The 15,368-nt window shown below is 36.4% G+C and overlaps 1 protein-coding gene across 35 annotated transcripts in view; it reads right to left on the bottom strand.

Annotated features, from left to right (window-relative positions):
• Window positions 1–15,368, bottom strand: part of PTPRD (protein tyrosine phosphatase receptor type D) — a 1,783,257-nt gene that overhangs the window by 101,026 nt on the left and 1,666,863 nt on the right. For 23 of the 35 annotated variants that reach the window (XM_089316625.1, XM_089316627.1, XM_089316758.1 and 20 more), the window contains 2 exons: window positions 7,311–7,352; window positions 6,707–6,804 (listed from right to left, as the gene is read on the bottom strand). In XM_089316625.1, the coding sequence (XP_089172751.1) occupies window positions 6,707–6,804; window positions 7,311–7,352 (140 nt within the window). The remainder of the gene's footprint in view (window positions 1–6,706; window positions 6,805–7,310; window positions 7,353–15,368) is intronic. The other 12 variants (XM_089316774.1, XM_070051976.2, XM_089316711.1 and 9 more) reach the window with 1 other exon arrangement.

The following is a 15,368-nucleotide window of genomic DNA, read 5'->3' on the forward strand; positions in this document are numbered from 1 at the left end:
GGAATAGTAAGAAACAAACACTAAAAAGTCTCCAGAGCAGGTAAGTTAATGTGTAATGAAAATGAACAAGATGACATAAATATCCACCCAGGAGGTGCGTGGTCACCTTGGGCAAGTCACTCCTTTCTTAATCTTGTGTTCCTTACCTATGAGATCAAAGATTTAAATAACATTATCCTGATATCTATCCAGCTCTAACATTTAAAAATATGATAAAACAATGTTTTTGGCTGGTGCCGCGGCTCACTAGGCTAATCCTCTGCCTGCAGCGCCGGAACCCTGGGTTCTAGTCCCGGTCAGGGCACTGGATTCTGTCCCGGTTGCTCCTGTTCCAGGCCAGCTCTCTGCTGTGGTCCAGGAAGGCAGTAGAGGATGGCCCAAGTGCTTGGGCCCTGCACCCGCATGGAAGACCAGGAGGAAGCACTTGGCTCCTGGCTTCGGATTGGTGCAGCGTGCTGGCCGCAGCGCGCCAGCCATAGTGGCCACTTAGGGGGTGAACCAATGGAAAAGGAAGACTTTTCTCTCTCTCTCTCTGTCTCTCTGTCTCTGTCTCTCTCTCTCTCTCACAGTCTAACTCTGCCTGTCAAAAAACAAAACAAAAGTTTTTTACTGTCTCTACAGTTCTTTATTTCAATGTCAGAACTCTCTTGATGGATTTCATTATTCATCAAGGAAATAACATTGCTTTTTCCTTTACCTGTTTCACTAGAGGGCTGTAAAGACCTGAACTTCAACCAAGGTGCAATACACCTGCTGTTATAAAAACCAGAGGGCTTGGCTATCAGGAATGTTTTCTAGAAGAGGCTCATTCTCATCAGCACAGACAGGAAGGAGATGTACCAGCATTGCTATAAGCACTGGAAGGAATTCCTAACATTTGGATGCTACATGGTGGAAGACACATGATGACTGAGTTAGCATCATTTACTTCCACAGATGGAGGCAAACAAGGTCAAATTGGGTTTTGTGAAGGGAAAAAAGAAGGTCAAAGATATTCTTCAGATAGAACTTCTGTGAACTGCATTTTCTTGTCCCTCTCCAATTGCAAGAAAAAGATCGCTAAAAGTTTTAACATACAGTTTTAAGATAACACTACCAAGAGCGCTTACTCTGACAAACCTAAAGTAGATCTCCCAGAACTGCGAGGCCTGTGTAACTGCCACGGCAGCATGGAGAGAGGTCCAAAAGGTAACTTGCTCATTTAGCTGGTGGAAACTTGGAAGAAATTTTGTTACAACTTGTTTAAGAGGTGGGGTTTCTTTCAGCCTGGACAATGAAATATATAAAATCTGGATTGTCACTGTGGTTGAATATGAAACTTAGGACATTGTTCCTAAGGGTAACTGCATCTTGAGCAGCAAATCAGGAGCTAATTTTACATCTTCTCTAGCAGCTTTTCCTGAGGTGACCCCTGGCATGCTATGTGTTACGGGTCTTGATCTGTGGGGATGGAGCAAATTTATCTAGTCCACAATTTAACGAATCTATTTCTAGAAAAGATGGGACTTACCTATATAAAAGGCTGTTTCCATGTCACTGACTTCTCACATTATTATAAGGGACATTTACACCAAAGTAAATGCAGAAGTCAGAGCATCAATATTTTTGACAGTGCTATTTGTACGTTTATGTGATTTGAAGATATGCATTCCTCAGAACTACTTTATAATCTATTATTTGTCCCCAGGCTCTATTGTTTTTTCTTTATACACATCAATGATAGATAAATTTCCAAGAAACCAACTTGTAAGTATGATCAGCATACCTGGAAAACACTTTTTGTTTTATTAAATTTTATTATAATTTTTTTTCATTGACAAGTCTCTTCCATTAGAGAGTAATTTACTTGGGGGTAGGCATGGTAGGTGCTTAATAAATTCTAAGTACTAACTTATTATAAATACTTAACACTATTAAAATAAATGAACATAGATATAGTCACCTCACCTCTTTAGAAAAACTTTTCACTGGTTCCCTATGTAAAGAGTCCAGCCATTTGTCTACCATTTCTTGAGCCCCTCATCAGATGTATATGCACATACATGCATATGTAAACACACACAGACATATACATGTATATACACACACACACACACATATATACACTGTGTGTTGGAATTTATACACACATGCATACATATTACCTAATCCTCACAGTAAAACATCTTAGAGATTTGTGGGTTTATATAATTGTGCAAGGTGACAGACGTAACTGTTCAAATCATAATTCAAATCTGTCTAGGTCTAAATCACATGCTCCTTTTATGATTAAATTATCCTGCCAGTGACACTTCTGAGCCTGGCCCTGGAAGTGCGTTACAGTTCTTAGTCCTTCGTATCTGCCTAACTTCATTTCACCCAACTCTTCACCACATGCAATTTGTTCCATCGTAACAAATAGTACTACCCCTCCACATATACCATATTATGTAAAGACACCCCAAGGATATTTTGGTAAAATGTAGATTCTGATTCAGTCATTTTGAGGCACAGCGTGAAATTGTGCATTTATAACAAGTTCTCAGGTGTTGCCAATGTTGAATTGTTTCTAGTCTATGCTTTGTTTAGCAAGGTACCAGAGCCTCCTTTTTAATGTGCCTTGGGTCCTTCCCTTGACAAAATATTCTTCACTCCTCTTCTTCCTAGTTTCATCTAGTACCACCTCTTCCTTGACACCCTTTCCAATTCTCCATCTCATTCTCACCTTTACTAAATACCAACAGTATTCCAATAGCAGTAGTTCCTTTGCATTCTTCTTATTTTTCTTCGTATATAAAATGATATTTCAAAAAGTCTTTGAAAAAGAAATTAAACGACAAATTTATTTTGGTGTAAAACTTTTTGAAATTAATGCGTATGTTTTCCGTTACATGAATCTTCCAAGAACTTTTTGAAAACTCCTGGTATTTGTCTTCGCTGACTGGACAACCCAGAGGCATAGGTTTTTTTCTAAAACTTCTAAATGTCTATCAGCACTTAGCAAGGCACTTTCCTGTTGTAGTATGGGAGCTAATTATTGGTTTATCCTCCTAGCTCAGAAGCCCTCTTCCACAGAAACACCCTCTCACCCATCCAAAGAACCCAGATCTGCATGAGTAGAATGGTAGTGGCTGTGTCTTAATCTCTAACCCTACAACAGCTAACTCAATTAGAATTTAGAGTTTGCTCTCTAGTATTCTGAAACTGACTGACAGGAAAAACTTCATATCTTTCTTTAGGGATCCTTTGTATAAATGAAAATACGATCAAAGACTGTGCTTTCTGTGTGTGGGTGGGAGAAACAGAAGCAGCCAGGTTGCACAGGGGGAAGAATGAAGTCAGCCTAGAGAGGCACAAAGGTCAGAGTTGTAGGCAAGCGGTCAGGAAACTGCTACTGTCTTCCAGTTCTAGGTGACACTTCTTGAAGCTTATATGTACTATTAGCCTTTGGCTCTGTGATAAATCAAATGCTCTTCTGTTTCCCTTAAGCAAATTCTAGTGTTGTTGCTACTTATGATAAACCTAATCTAAATAGGATTTGGGTATACACTTTGCTGCTAATGATGTCTATAATGATGACTGCTGATTGAATCGCAAATACACTAGTCTATTTGCCATCTTAGGAAACAGTGAAAGGAAGTCCGGGAGGTCATGGTCTGTAATGCATCATTTGAAACTAGTAACACTGCTCAAATTGAAGTCTTCAGAGTGTATCTGAGCAAAGCACTGCATGTGCTCTTTGAAAATGCAGATTTCTGCACATCATGGCTGACTTAATGAACCAGCATTTCTGGGTAGAAATTTAAACTTTATATGGATTTCCAAAGGACCGCTAGGCACTAGCCTACAATTCTGTTTGGTAAGTTTCACCAGCCTGATGTTCTGACTTTGACAGCCAGGCTAACTTGGAGGAGGACGTCATTTCTCAATTCCAGATGCCATCCTCAAATTATGACTACTTAAATTCCAGTAGGACTTCTCAGTCTCCTATCAGAAAATGAAAACCTGAAGTGTTTATGAAGGCCCTGAGAGATGCAGTTACACTAATTTCTCAGTTTCCTCATTTAGCTGTCACAGAATCAAATGTCTGAGTCAAACAGCTTTTACAGTAAAGGAGGTTTCTCATATGAGGTAGCAATGCTGTGGTACAATTTAACCTACTTCCTCCTATTCTGACCTCAAGGTCAGTACAAATAGCTTTCATGCCTTTAACCTCTGTTTTCCTCTTAGAATCACAGTGACAAATTTAGCTTCATGCATTTTAAGAGGTCTCAGTAGACATTAATTCACAGTGATTATGCCAAAATAATTATGTGTTTGAAAGTCATGTGAATTTTCTTTCCTTCACTTTCTTCACTGAAAATCAGCAGAAACCTATCAAATTTTCATGTATGATAATAAGGAAAACCTAAAGAAACCAAACCGAAACAAAAATCCCCATTTCCCTTAAAGTGTTGTTGTTAGGTGGCCTAAAATGTTATGCAGAGGCCTTAATGCTATCATCACAGACGAATACAACAGTAAAGGATCTCCTTCATGGTTTTTCTGACAAGTAGAGTCAATTCACACCCAGGGAGCTTTAATCACAAATCATTCTTATTATAAATGGTCATGGCTCAGGGTGGGTTATCACTTCAATGGCTAAGGCTAAGGCAACTGACTGGAGGAGTTGTTCTTGAGAGCACTGCCAGCATGAAGTTCTTAACTGCTTTCAATGAACACTTCTGCTGTAATGGCTAAATAAGGATCATTCCACTATCTTTAAGTGTAGCATTTCTTGAGAAATTCTGTATTTAAAAGAGGCCAGTTATTGGATTCAATGGGTACAATTAAGATTGCCTGACTAATGCAAATATTATCATTAAGGTTACTGAAGGAATTAATGGCTTAGGCAGGTTAAGTTATATTTTTACCTTTGGTTGGCCCACTATAGCACTCATAATCGCAAATAAAGATTTAAAGTATGGCCAAGAAGAAAATATCATGTAGTAAAATAACAAAAAGAATTAAAAAAAATCATGATAGCAATAAAAATAGGTTGGAATGATGAAAGATTTTTTGTTATCAACAATGTATATCTAACTAGGAGGGTTTTTTTATGTTACATCATGTGAGTTTAATCATTTACCGTGTTGTCTCATCTATAACTCAATCTTCAGCCTCTATCACCAAACAAGAAACTGTTTTAAGATACTGCATAATTTAAAAGAGCCATCAAAATCAAGAATAGAGCATGACAGAACTATAAGTAGAGTATTTAAGAAAATAAGACAACCCATAATTCAGTGAATTTCTTTCAATTATAGATATTCTACTGAATACTTAGAGCAGAATAAAGGAAAATATAACCAACAAACAAAAAAACAAAATCTCTTTTGTTTATTTTTTATCAAATGTTTGAAAAAGATATTATAGCATGAAAATTGAATAACAGCCTATTTAGCTCTTGAGGTTGGAGGTAGATGGGATTATAGAAATGTTTGCTTACTCAACATAGCAATTTAAAATAAAAATTGAAGCCTTAGAGATTTCAGGAAAGTTATGTAGATATACAGATTGCCACAGGTCCTGCTGCTCCACATTCTCTTACACAGAGCTTCTTCATATATTTGAACCCTCCAGCCACTTGAGCTTGGCCTTCCCCTTAGGGGGTGTAACCAATTGTGATGGGGTAGAATGCTAGAGTTGGTTGGAATTGAGACACCACGTGTTGGAAGCATTCCCTATGAAGCTGATACAACAAACATGAACAGAAATCACAGATTTCGATTCCCATCAAGTAAATTAGTAGGAAACCTTTCATGGTATAATTTGGGCTGATCTAGCTACCCACAACCATTTTGCTGTCTGATAGGACTACAAGATTTTAGTTGTAGATTGTAATCTTATGCTGAGTAAAAACATGATCTAAAAGAATGATTAGCAGGTTATCAATACTTGTTATATGAGATAACACTGTAGTACAATTTAACCTACTTCCTCCTATTCTGACCTCAAGGTTAGTACAAATAGCTTTCATGCCTTTAACCTGTTTTCCTCTTAGAATTGGCTTTACCAGAAGTCTCTGTTGTTGGGAAATACCAGGACTATCCAGTTTTACAACTGTCTGCTTAATAAATGCCATAATTCTCTCTCTCACCCCTCAAGGTTTTCATTTGCCTTCATCAAGAATTCACAAGGAATCTTCAAGGATTTCAGAATTGTTAAGATAGCATTCAGTTCATCATCCCTTCAGAAATACAAACTTCCTGGGAATGTATTACTATACTATTATAAGCTGTAGTATTATTCCAGATGGAGGGTATAAGCATGTATATGTACTCAATAATTATAGACCCTTCAGACCGTGTAAAATTTAGAGTACTGAGAAATACACTCATTCTTTGTAACATCGTGTTCACTGAGGAGTCAGTGTATTCAGCGCATTTTTGGTATACTGGGAAACTTACCAACTCAGAAAATCCTATGAGCTTAAACACAGAAAGGATAAATAAATCTCATTAAGTAACACTGAACGAATGTTAAATAATCAACACCTTTTAAAAAGGTAACTACTATACTGCTTATACACTATATTTAAGTTGGTCATTCACTATAAATTTTTATGTCAGGTTATGAGTCATATTTTAAGAGAAGGCATTGATGAAGCTAATTTTCAAAAATTTGTTCAAAAAGAAGGGGAGAGGCAACTCTTTGCAATGAGTGTCAAATATAAACAGTAAATTACCTCATACTCCTGGGAAAACTTCAAGTTGTCATTTGCTTTCAACCTTTCAATGTGATCTGCAAGTTCCAAAATAGGTATTGGAGGATGGCTAGCCATACCTATTAAAACAAGGTAAGAAAAAACACATTTGAAAACAAACAAAAATGATGTTAACTATTCCAAAATATAGAGAATACTTATAGTTAGAAATGGCCTGAAAATATGTGAGTAGTAAAGATGTTTTAGGTGAGGAAGCAGGCAGATAGTTTGGTTACTCAAAGCAGGACATGCTCTGCAAAGATGGATTTTGGAGCCAAATAGAAAAGTCACCAAGCATAATCCCCCAACTAACACTCCTAGTGTAAAAGAAAGCGTTATTGTGCTAAGAATCAATGAGGTTAGCTAGTAGAGAAAACTGACAGACTTGATGTCAACTTCTGCTTTGAGTAATGACAGTTATGTCATTTCAAACTCCTTCTCCTGCACTGTGTGAAATGGAAATTGTGTGGAATTAAATGGTGTAAAGTGAACTAAGAAAACATACACTGAGAACGGCCTAAAAGGGAAAGAGCAGTAGCTTGATAGGAAACATAAAGTGACTTATGCATAATTAAGGAAAACTAACTTGAAGGATGAAGGTTACCAGGGTAACCGGAATCATCTGAACCTGCAAAGGAAATGATGGTGTAAATAAAATAAAACAGAACCAATTTGTTTAAAAAAATGAAATGGATAGCCTGGTTTAATTTTTAGGAGGACTAACAACAATGCTGCAAATTTTTGCAGGACTCACTATACACTGTGACTAGACTTAAAAGTTCACAAACCTGTAGGTGACTGACAATTACATGCAAACGTGGACACAAAGAATGACATGCACCACCATTCATTCACAATAACCACTGGCGAGACAGACACCACATTGAGCTTCAAAAATGTTTCCACTAGTAGTAGATTGTAGAGGATGGGGCTGCAGCCTGCTCCTGGATTTTATCAAGGGCCACACTAAGAATTATGCGGTATCTTGCCCCCGTTTCCTGTTATTCAACCCCCAGTAAAGCTACAATCTACTGCAGGTGTAAACATCTTTGTCCACTAATGGGAAATGAATTCAGGAAACTGACAAAATGGTGCAAAGACAAGCAAGGGAACAAGGATAGAAAAAGAAACGAAACAGAGATTGGGGCTGACACATTTTAGTTCAGTCTGCCAGCTGAAGATATGTTAACTTTAAAAATTCTGCCAAAAATAATCTATGGTTAATGGTGGTGATTCCTTTGCCTTCCTGATTTTTAAAATCAGTTTCCATATGATTTTCATTTATTTCATTCTGATTCATTTGGTAAGCATATCATGAGACAGCATCACTGGCTCATATGTTATAGAAAAAAATCCCAGCTGGCTAGAGGAGCCTGAACTAGCACACCCACAGGGAAGCTCTGAGGAGCAGAAACAAAGGGAGGAGCTCAACCTGGAAGCCATGTTGATAACTCTGTTGCCACTGAGACTCTTTGGATGTCAGGCTGTGGAATGATGACCATTATGTCAACATGGCAGGTAAGTAATTTATGGGCATTTTAGAAATTATGCCATTCTTGAAAGTCACCCAGTAAGTTCCTTTATATCTCAAATGCCAAATTATCAATGTTTCTTGAACATTAAGTGAACAACAACTTTGCTTCAATACTTTAGCACTGTACTATACACTGTAGGGCTCCAGAGTTCACAGCAATAAAGGGCTGCTTTCTGTAAGCCACAATCTTAGTGGAGATCCACTAAAAAACAATTTGTGTGAAAATAGAAACTCTTTGTTGGTGATCTAATTATGCACTTGGATTAAAATTGTGAAGCTCTTTCTTCTATTGTTCTGTATAGATGGTAGAATCGGACTAATTTGCATTCTGTAGAAGGAGTGAGTGGGTGACAGTGATCTGATAATTAAAGCGATCTTATCCAGATGAGGCACTCCCTAAGGGAAAGGATGGAAATGCCAAGGCAGAGGAGACTTTAGGCTTCTATGGAAATGGAGATGGACAACATTACAGTGCTTTAACAGAGAAAATAATAGAGACAAAGATGTTTAGACCTTTTCGAGCGAATCGTGGGAGAGAGTTATTATCATATATGGACTGAGTGGTGGTTTGGCTAGAGAGGGAGGACACAGAGCCAATCAGGGAGGCGTAGGGGACTGAATTACTGCTCAAAGCTGCAAAAAGTAAAGCCAGTTGGAGATGGGAAAAGTATTAGTATAACAGCAGTAGAAGACCATAAAAATCAACCAAAGATGTGACCAACATTTACTTCTGGCATGCATTGGCACATGGTCTGGCAGTATTACTCTGGAAGCTAATTACAGACCAATCCAAGTAAACCTATACTGACTCATTCTAAATCAGAATATATATCACATGCAAAGATACCATAGCATTAAAAATATTTTTAAGACTTCTATGTATCATGTTGTACCAAATTTGCAGCACAAGTAAAAATGGAGAAGTATATGTTTCACAGAAAAGCAAGATGAATTTGTAGGAATCCAATGGTACAGGAGAAAAGAATTCTGGCCTAGAATGTGGGGCATGAATTCTACTTGTGTTTTTTCCCTCTACTGAAAGGGACAAATCACTTGCTATCATGTGCCTCAACTTCTTTATCTATAAGATAAAAAGGCACAAATAGATAAATTCTGAAGTGACTCCCTTCTTCATAATTCTCATTTCTACCACCTACAGATAGTATTTCTAAATCTTTTCTTTGAGGGTTAGGGAGCTCTTATTTTACAAAATAGAAAACTATACAGAATTGTTTACCATGTTTAATGACATTTTCTTCAGCTAGCAAAAAACTGTGTGTGTGCATAATGACCTGAAAACACTAATGTCAATATAAAATTATGCTAAGGAATAAACCTGAGATGAAATTCCTTTAACTTGAAACTCTCGTTCATCTCAGAAAACAAACCCAAAGCTCTACTCCAAAATACAGTCACACAATTCCCCAGAGGCTTCTCAACTTCCCAATATTGGAATCATTTTATAGTATACAAATACATTAGATTCCGAAACAAAGAGTAGACACTAAGAGAACCGAGTTGACCTCACTCTTTTCATTCTTTCATTTGACAAGTGATCGTCAGTGTTATTAGGACACTGTTTTCATTCTTCAGTTATGTGAGGTACTTTGAAATTCCTTGCCACAGGTTGCACACACAAGCAATTAATTCAGAATATCTGGGTATGGGACCAGACATTGATGTCTTTAAGGACTCTCAGCCAATGATCTGTGTTCTATGGGAATTTATGTGGGGACCTGTAATCCCATTTATAATTTCTTTTCATTCAAAAATGTTATGATTTAAGAGAACGAGATGAGTTTTCTCCTGGTGATATCTGTGTCTTCTCTAACTCCCTATTAGCAAACTATAGTCCTTGAGCTATAATTAGCAGCAAAGAACTTGAAGCACAGCTAACAGCTGATGAGGACTTGCCAGTGTCATGACCTCATCAGTTCAAAACTACAAATGTACAGAATAAATGTATTTTAAAGGCACACACTGAAACTCAGCAGAGTTTTCATTTTGAAGGTATGATATTCACAATATACACTGTCAACATGAAAAATGACAGACCCAATGACTGAAATCTGCTCAGGTTGCAGAAAAAACACAATGGCTACTTTAAACAGGACACATATTTGCAATTTGAAATCATGTCATTTTAGGCTGAGCAGTATCTTAGAAGTAACTTAGTCCAGCATTTTCATTTTATACAAGAGGACCCTAAAGTCCGGAAAGTAAAATGGCTTTTGTATGTTGGCCTAGATATTATACCAACTAAATCATAACACGCAGTCTGGGCATTTTTTACTGCATTTTATTCTTAGAATGGTGGTTATGGTCTTCAAGTAGGGGCAAAGTGTCTGACTGGTAAAGGAGCCTGGTTGGCCAGGAAATTGCCGAGGATGGCTAGGTGCTGTATTGTAAACATTTTTGCAAAGGATGTACTCATTCCACTCCCTTGCAAGCAGCAGAATTCCAACTTTATATAGAAGTTCAGGAAAAGGAAGCATTTCTTCTAACATGAAAAATAACAATAAGCATGAGATAAACGGCAGCTGTTATGGTTTGGGTATTAGTATGAACGTTTAATGTCCCCCGAAGGCTCACATGTTAAAGGTTTTATCTGCGAAATCTCATGTTAATGGGAACAAGGTTGAGGGGATTTCATCTAATTATGGCCTTTGGAGGTGGGGCTGTTGGGAGGTGACTCTATTGTACTGGGTCCTTAGGTTTGGCTTCTGCCTTCAGATCAGTCCAGCTCTGGCCATTGTAGCCATTTGGGGAGTGAACCAGTGAATGGCAGATCCTTCTCTCGCTCTCTAACTCTGCCTTTCAATTTAAAAAAAAAAAAAATACATAGATTTGTTTTTAAAGTACCACATTTAACCGACTGGATTGTGACTTCTATTTTAGAAGAACAAAATCTTCTTTTTGTGTGCAGTTAAATAAAATTACAGAATAATGAGAGTGATAATTGCATGTTTGTATCCACAAAGCAATGGATTAAATACTGAGCTTTGTACTGGGCATATAAAGATGTATATGAGTATGCATGGATTTCAATTATTTTGTGCACCAACATATTTCTCTTTTAATCAGTTTTCTTCAAACTTTCAAAAGTACTTTGTGCACCTTGTCATGGTTCAGTCTATATACATTCCTTTATCTTCTCTTCCCCATAACCTAATTCCCCATTATTTTTACCCACTGAAAATGAAGAGAAATTAAAGGCTTTGATCAAGGTTATTGTTATCCACAAAACTTTGACTCCATGGGGGATCTGATCACAGACCTTGTCACTCTCATTATGCTACGTCTAAACTCCCTTACCTGGAAGAGTGGCGACATGTGCATGAAGTGAATCCTGTAATATTGCTTTCAGCTTTCTATGCAACAAGACATATATATGTATGTGTGTGTGTGTGTGTGTCTGCATGTATGTATATATAAATCATGCTAAGCTTGAGAAAACCTGTGAATATAATTACTTCATTTACAGTCTGTTTTGATGATCAGTAAGAGGTAATGGACGGCCATAATTCACATCTGTACTTTTCAGTTAGTTTTTGTCAAAGTATTATAAGTTTCTATGAAAACATGAACTGATGATATAAATTCAAAATGTTAAAAACTATAGAACTATTTGACAGAAGATTCAGAAAAAACTAATTTATGGTGTTTCTTTTTCTTTTCAAATGCTCTACTATATGAGTATTTTACTGAATCAGTAGGACTAGATTTCAAAGAACTCTGTTATCCATAGAGAAGTGTTCATCAAACACTCTCTTTCTACACATTTTTAAATGCAGTATTAAATGCAAATAGGCATTTTATAGCTTTATATATTGTCCTAAGTAGAGCTTTAGAGGCCACTAATAATGGTGCCATATCTTCCATTTATTATTTTTTTAGAATTTTTATTTATTTGAAAGACAGTGAGAGCGAGAGAGAGAGAAAGAGAGAGAGCCTCCCATTTGCCAGTTCTCTCCCTAAAAGCCTGCAATGGCTGAGGGATGGGACTAGTCAAAGCTGGGAACTCAATCTAGGTCTCCCATGTGGGTAGCAAGAACCCAACTTAGCCTTTGTAATTTACTACTTGGGTCTGAGTTAGGGTATCGATCCTAGGTTCTCTGATGTGGAATGTAGGCATCATAACTATTAGGTTAAATGCCCATCTCAGAGTTTCATTTTTCAGATGATTTTATTATGGCACTATACATGTGTGGTCATGGAAAGGAAGGAGCTAAATTGTTTATCAAATCAGTGATGGTAGCCTTTTCTAAAGTGGACCTAACTGAATTAACAGTCATAGAGAGAAACTTAGTTAATCAAAAGTTTGTCATATTTTAATATAATTCATGCACTACTTATCATACCCTGAATGAAATAAAAATACTCTGCTATGTTTATAATTTGTATCACACAGTAATGATAAATTAAAGATGAAGAGGACATTGATTTTAAGTTATAATTGCTTCTTGGTACAACAATAATGACAACCTGACTTGTGTGAATAGGATCATCATTAAGTGAAATATTCTCCAAGTGTGCTTTTTAAGTAAGTGTTAAATGGCATAATTAAAATTCATTTTTTAAAAGCACAATTTCTCAAAATGAAGATTTTGAACAAATCCTTTTCCTTTATATCAAAAACTTATAATTTGTATTCATGAGAATGTATCTCTTATTCTTAATGTATGTCATGTGGGAAAGTTTCTCAAAGTTTAAAATAAGATACGGAGAGAAGAAGAAATTACATATAAAAATGGATCTTGTTAACACTGATCCAATTAATAGCACTAGTGGAGAAGGAGAGATGCTTCGAGAGCTTTCATAGCCCGTTCAGTTGCTGTGCTGACATTTCTGCTGCTGATGCTGCTATTTCTGACGCGTTAACTTTTTACGAGTTTGTTTTTGTTTTTCACAGCCCATCAATCATCTACCATCCATGTATGCTTTAGGGCAAAACATATTAAGGTCATCTACAGAATGAAAATGAGCCCTTTGTGTTATAACATCTGATCATCAATTTTTAAATCTCTTTTCCTAAAAGGTGCAAGCACACACACTATAGTTTTGCTTTGTTTGAAGGTCCTTTGGAGGGCATACTCCCTAACATATCTACCAAACCATTCTAACATATACCCAGTTATTGCTGTCCGTACATATTTTCTTCAAAAGTATCTTTGGTGAGTATTTTCTTCCCTTCTTTCAAAATCTTATACTTGAAAGCCAAATTATCACTTAATAATTCTAGTAAATGTCTCTAATCTTTTTACTCATTTTGCTCATTTTGTTCCATTATCTATCTGATGTTGTAAGTCTAATATTAGCCCAATGACACCTTCCTATATTCTGTGGTCTTCATTCATCTATAAAGTCACTGTTGATATTAACATTGCCACTTCAGTTGTACTAAGAGAATTAATAGTAAAACTAGTCTTCAAACAGTACTTTATACTCTGTGTGTCTGTGTGGGTGCAAACTGTTGAAATCTTTACTTAGTATATACTAAGTTATATACTAAGTTGATCTTCTGTATATGAAGATAATTAAAAATCAATCTTAATGAAGAATGGGATGGGAGAGGGAGTAGGAGATGGGATGGTTTGCAGGTGGGAGGGTGGTTATGGGGGGGAAAAACCGTTATAATCCAAAAGTTGTACTTTCGAAATTTATATTTATTAAATAAAAGTATTCTAAAAAAAACATTGCCACTTCAACTGCCTGTTCCACACTAGCTCTGAGTGGCCCATGCACCAATAATTGATGATGTGTTATAAAGCTACTCAGCAACAAATGGCCATCTGAAACATAGTAAGACAGATGTATACATTGTGGAAAATCACTTCAAGTAGAGGTGCCCAGCTTCCTTTGTGAGATCTACAGCCTCCCTGACCTACACATGCTGGGATACAGCATTTCACTAGCAGTGTGACTTGATTCTTGTGAAACAATTTCGAAGTATGTTAAAGCAATATTTCTCCCACACCCCCAATTTCACAAAAATGGCTATGCCCAAAATGACAAGTATCTCTGTGATTTTATTGTGCCTAAGGTGAAAAATAACTTGATGGAAATCTGACTTTTTTCTGAACAAACTATGTCCATGGTACTGCAGTTAAGGTACAGTTCTTTGATGCACTTAAACTTAAGTCAGAATACTGTATTTACATGAACTTGAGAATGTCAGGCAGAACTGAGCAAAAAATGATTCCTTAAATCTAAAAGCTCCAATAAGAATAATTTAAAATAACATTTAAAATAAAGTTAAAATAAAGTATAAGTAGATCTTTCATTTACTAAGTTATGCATAGATTTTTTAGGAAAGCAGAATTTGTGAAATTAGTGAGTTAAGCACTGTGGTTCCATATTCCTTCTGAAAGGCTTACTGAATTTCAAACAGCAGTGTTCCTTTGTTTTTAATCACTCGCAACAGAATCATCAGAAGTGATAATTTGCTTTCATGGACAATTTCTGTGATAGAACAATATGTAAATCACAGGTATCTTATTTCATTGAAAGCTATTTTTTCTAGTGAATCCATGGATTATATATTCTCTATTTATGCATATCACCAATAAATATTCTCAAATATTATCATGTTTGGGAATAAGTAGTTGTACAGACATATATATGATGTATATAAAAGTACAGACAGGGAAATGTAAAGAATTTTAAATCCCAAAATTAAACAGAATTATAATACTTGTCATGCAACACCACTAATTAAAGGAATATTTTATTTCACCACCCAGGAAAACTCTTGACTCTTTGTGAATAAGATGAGAGGAAAAGCCACAAAAAGGTCCCATGATTAACAGTCCCACCCTCTGCTGCCATCCTACTGACAAATAATTAAAGTAATTCATAGTCACTGGCTGGAATCCATACTGGCTGCATCAAGTGGTCACATTTCAATGCATTTAACATTAACAGCCAAGTCTATTTCCTTTGCAAAATGGCCAAATTTTCTGGACACCAGAGCACATCATAGAGCTTGAAAGGCAAAACAGAGCATTTCAACAAATCAAGCTGAAGTGAATTGCTTGTCTGAGCTAAAGTGTACAGTATGATGATTCCTGAGTAAACAAATGCACTAGGGTCTTAGAACAAATTTTCTTT

Source organism: Oryctolagus cuniculus, chromosome 1 (genome assembly GCF_051225735.1).
Source record: "Oryctolagus cuniculus isolate XC-2025 breed Fujian yellow rabbit chromosome 1, ASM5122573v1, whole genome shotgun sequence".
Taxonomy (NCBI): Eukaryota; Metazoa; Chordata; class Mammalia; order Lagomorpha; family Leporidae; genus Oryctolagus; species Oryctolagus cuniculus.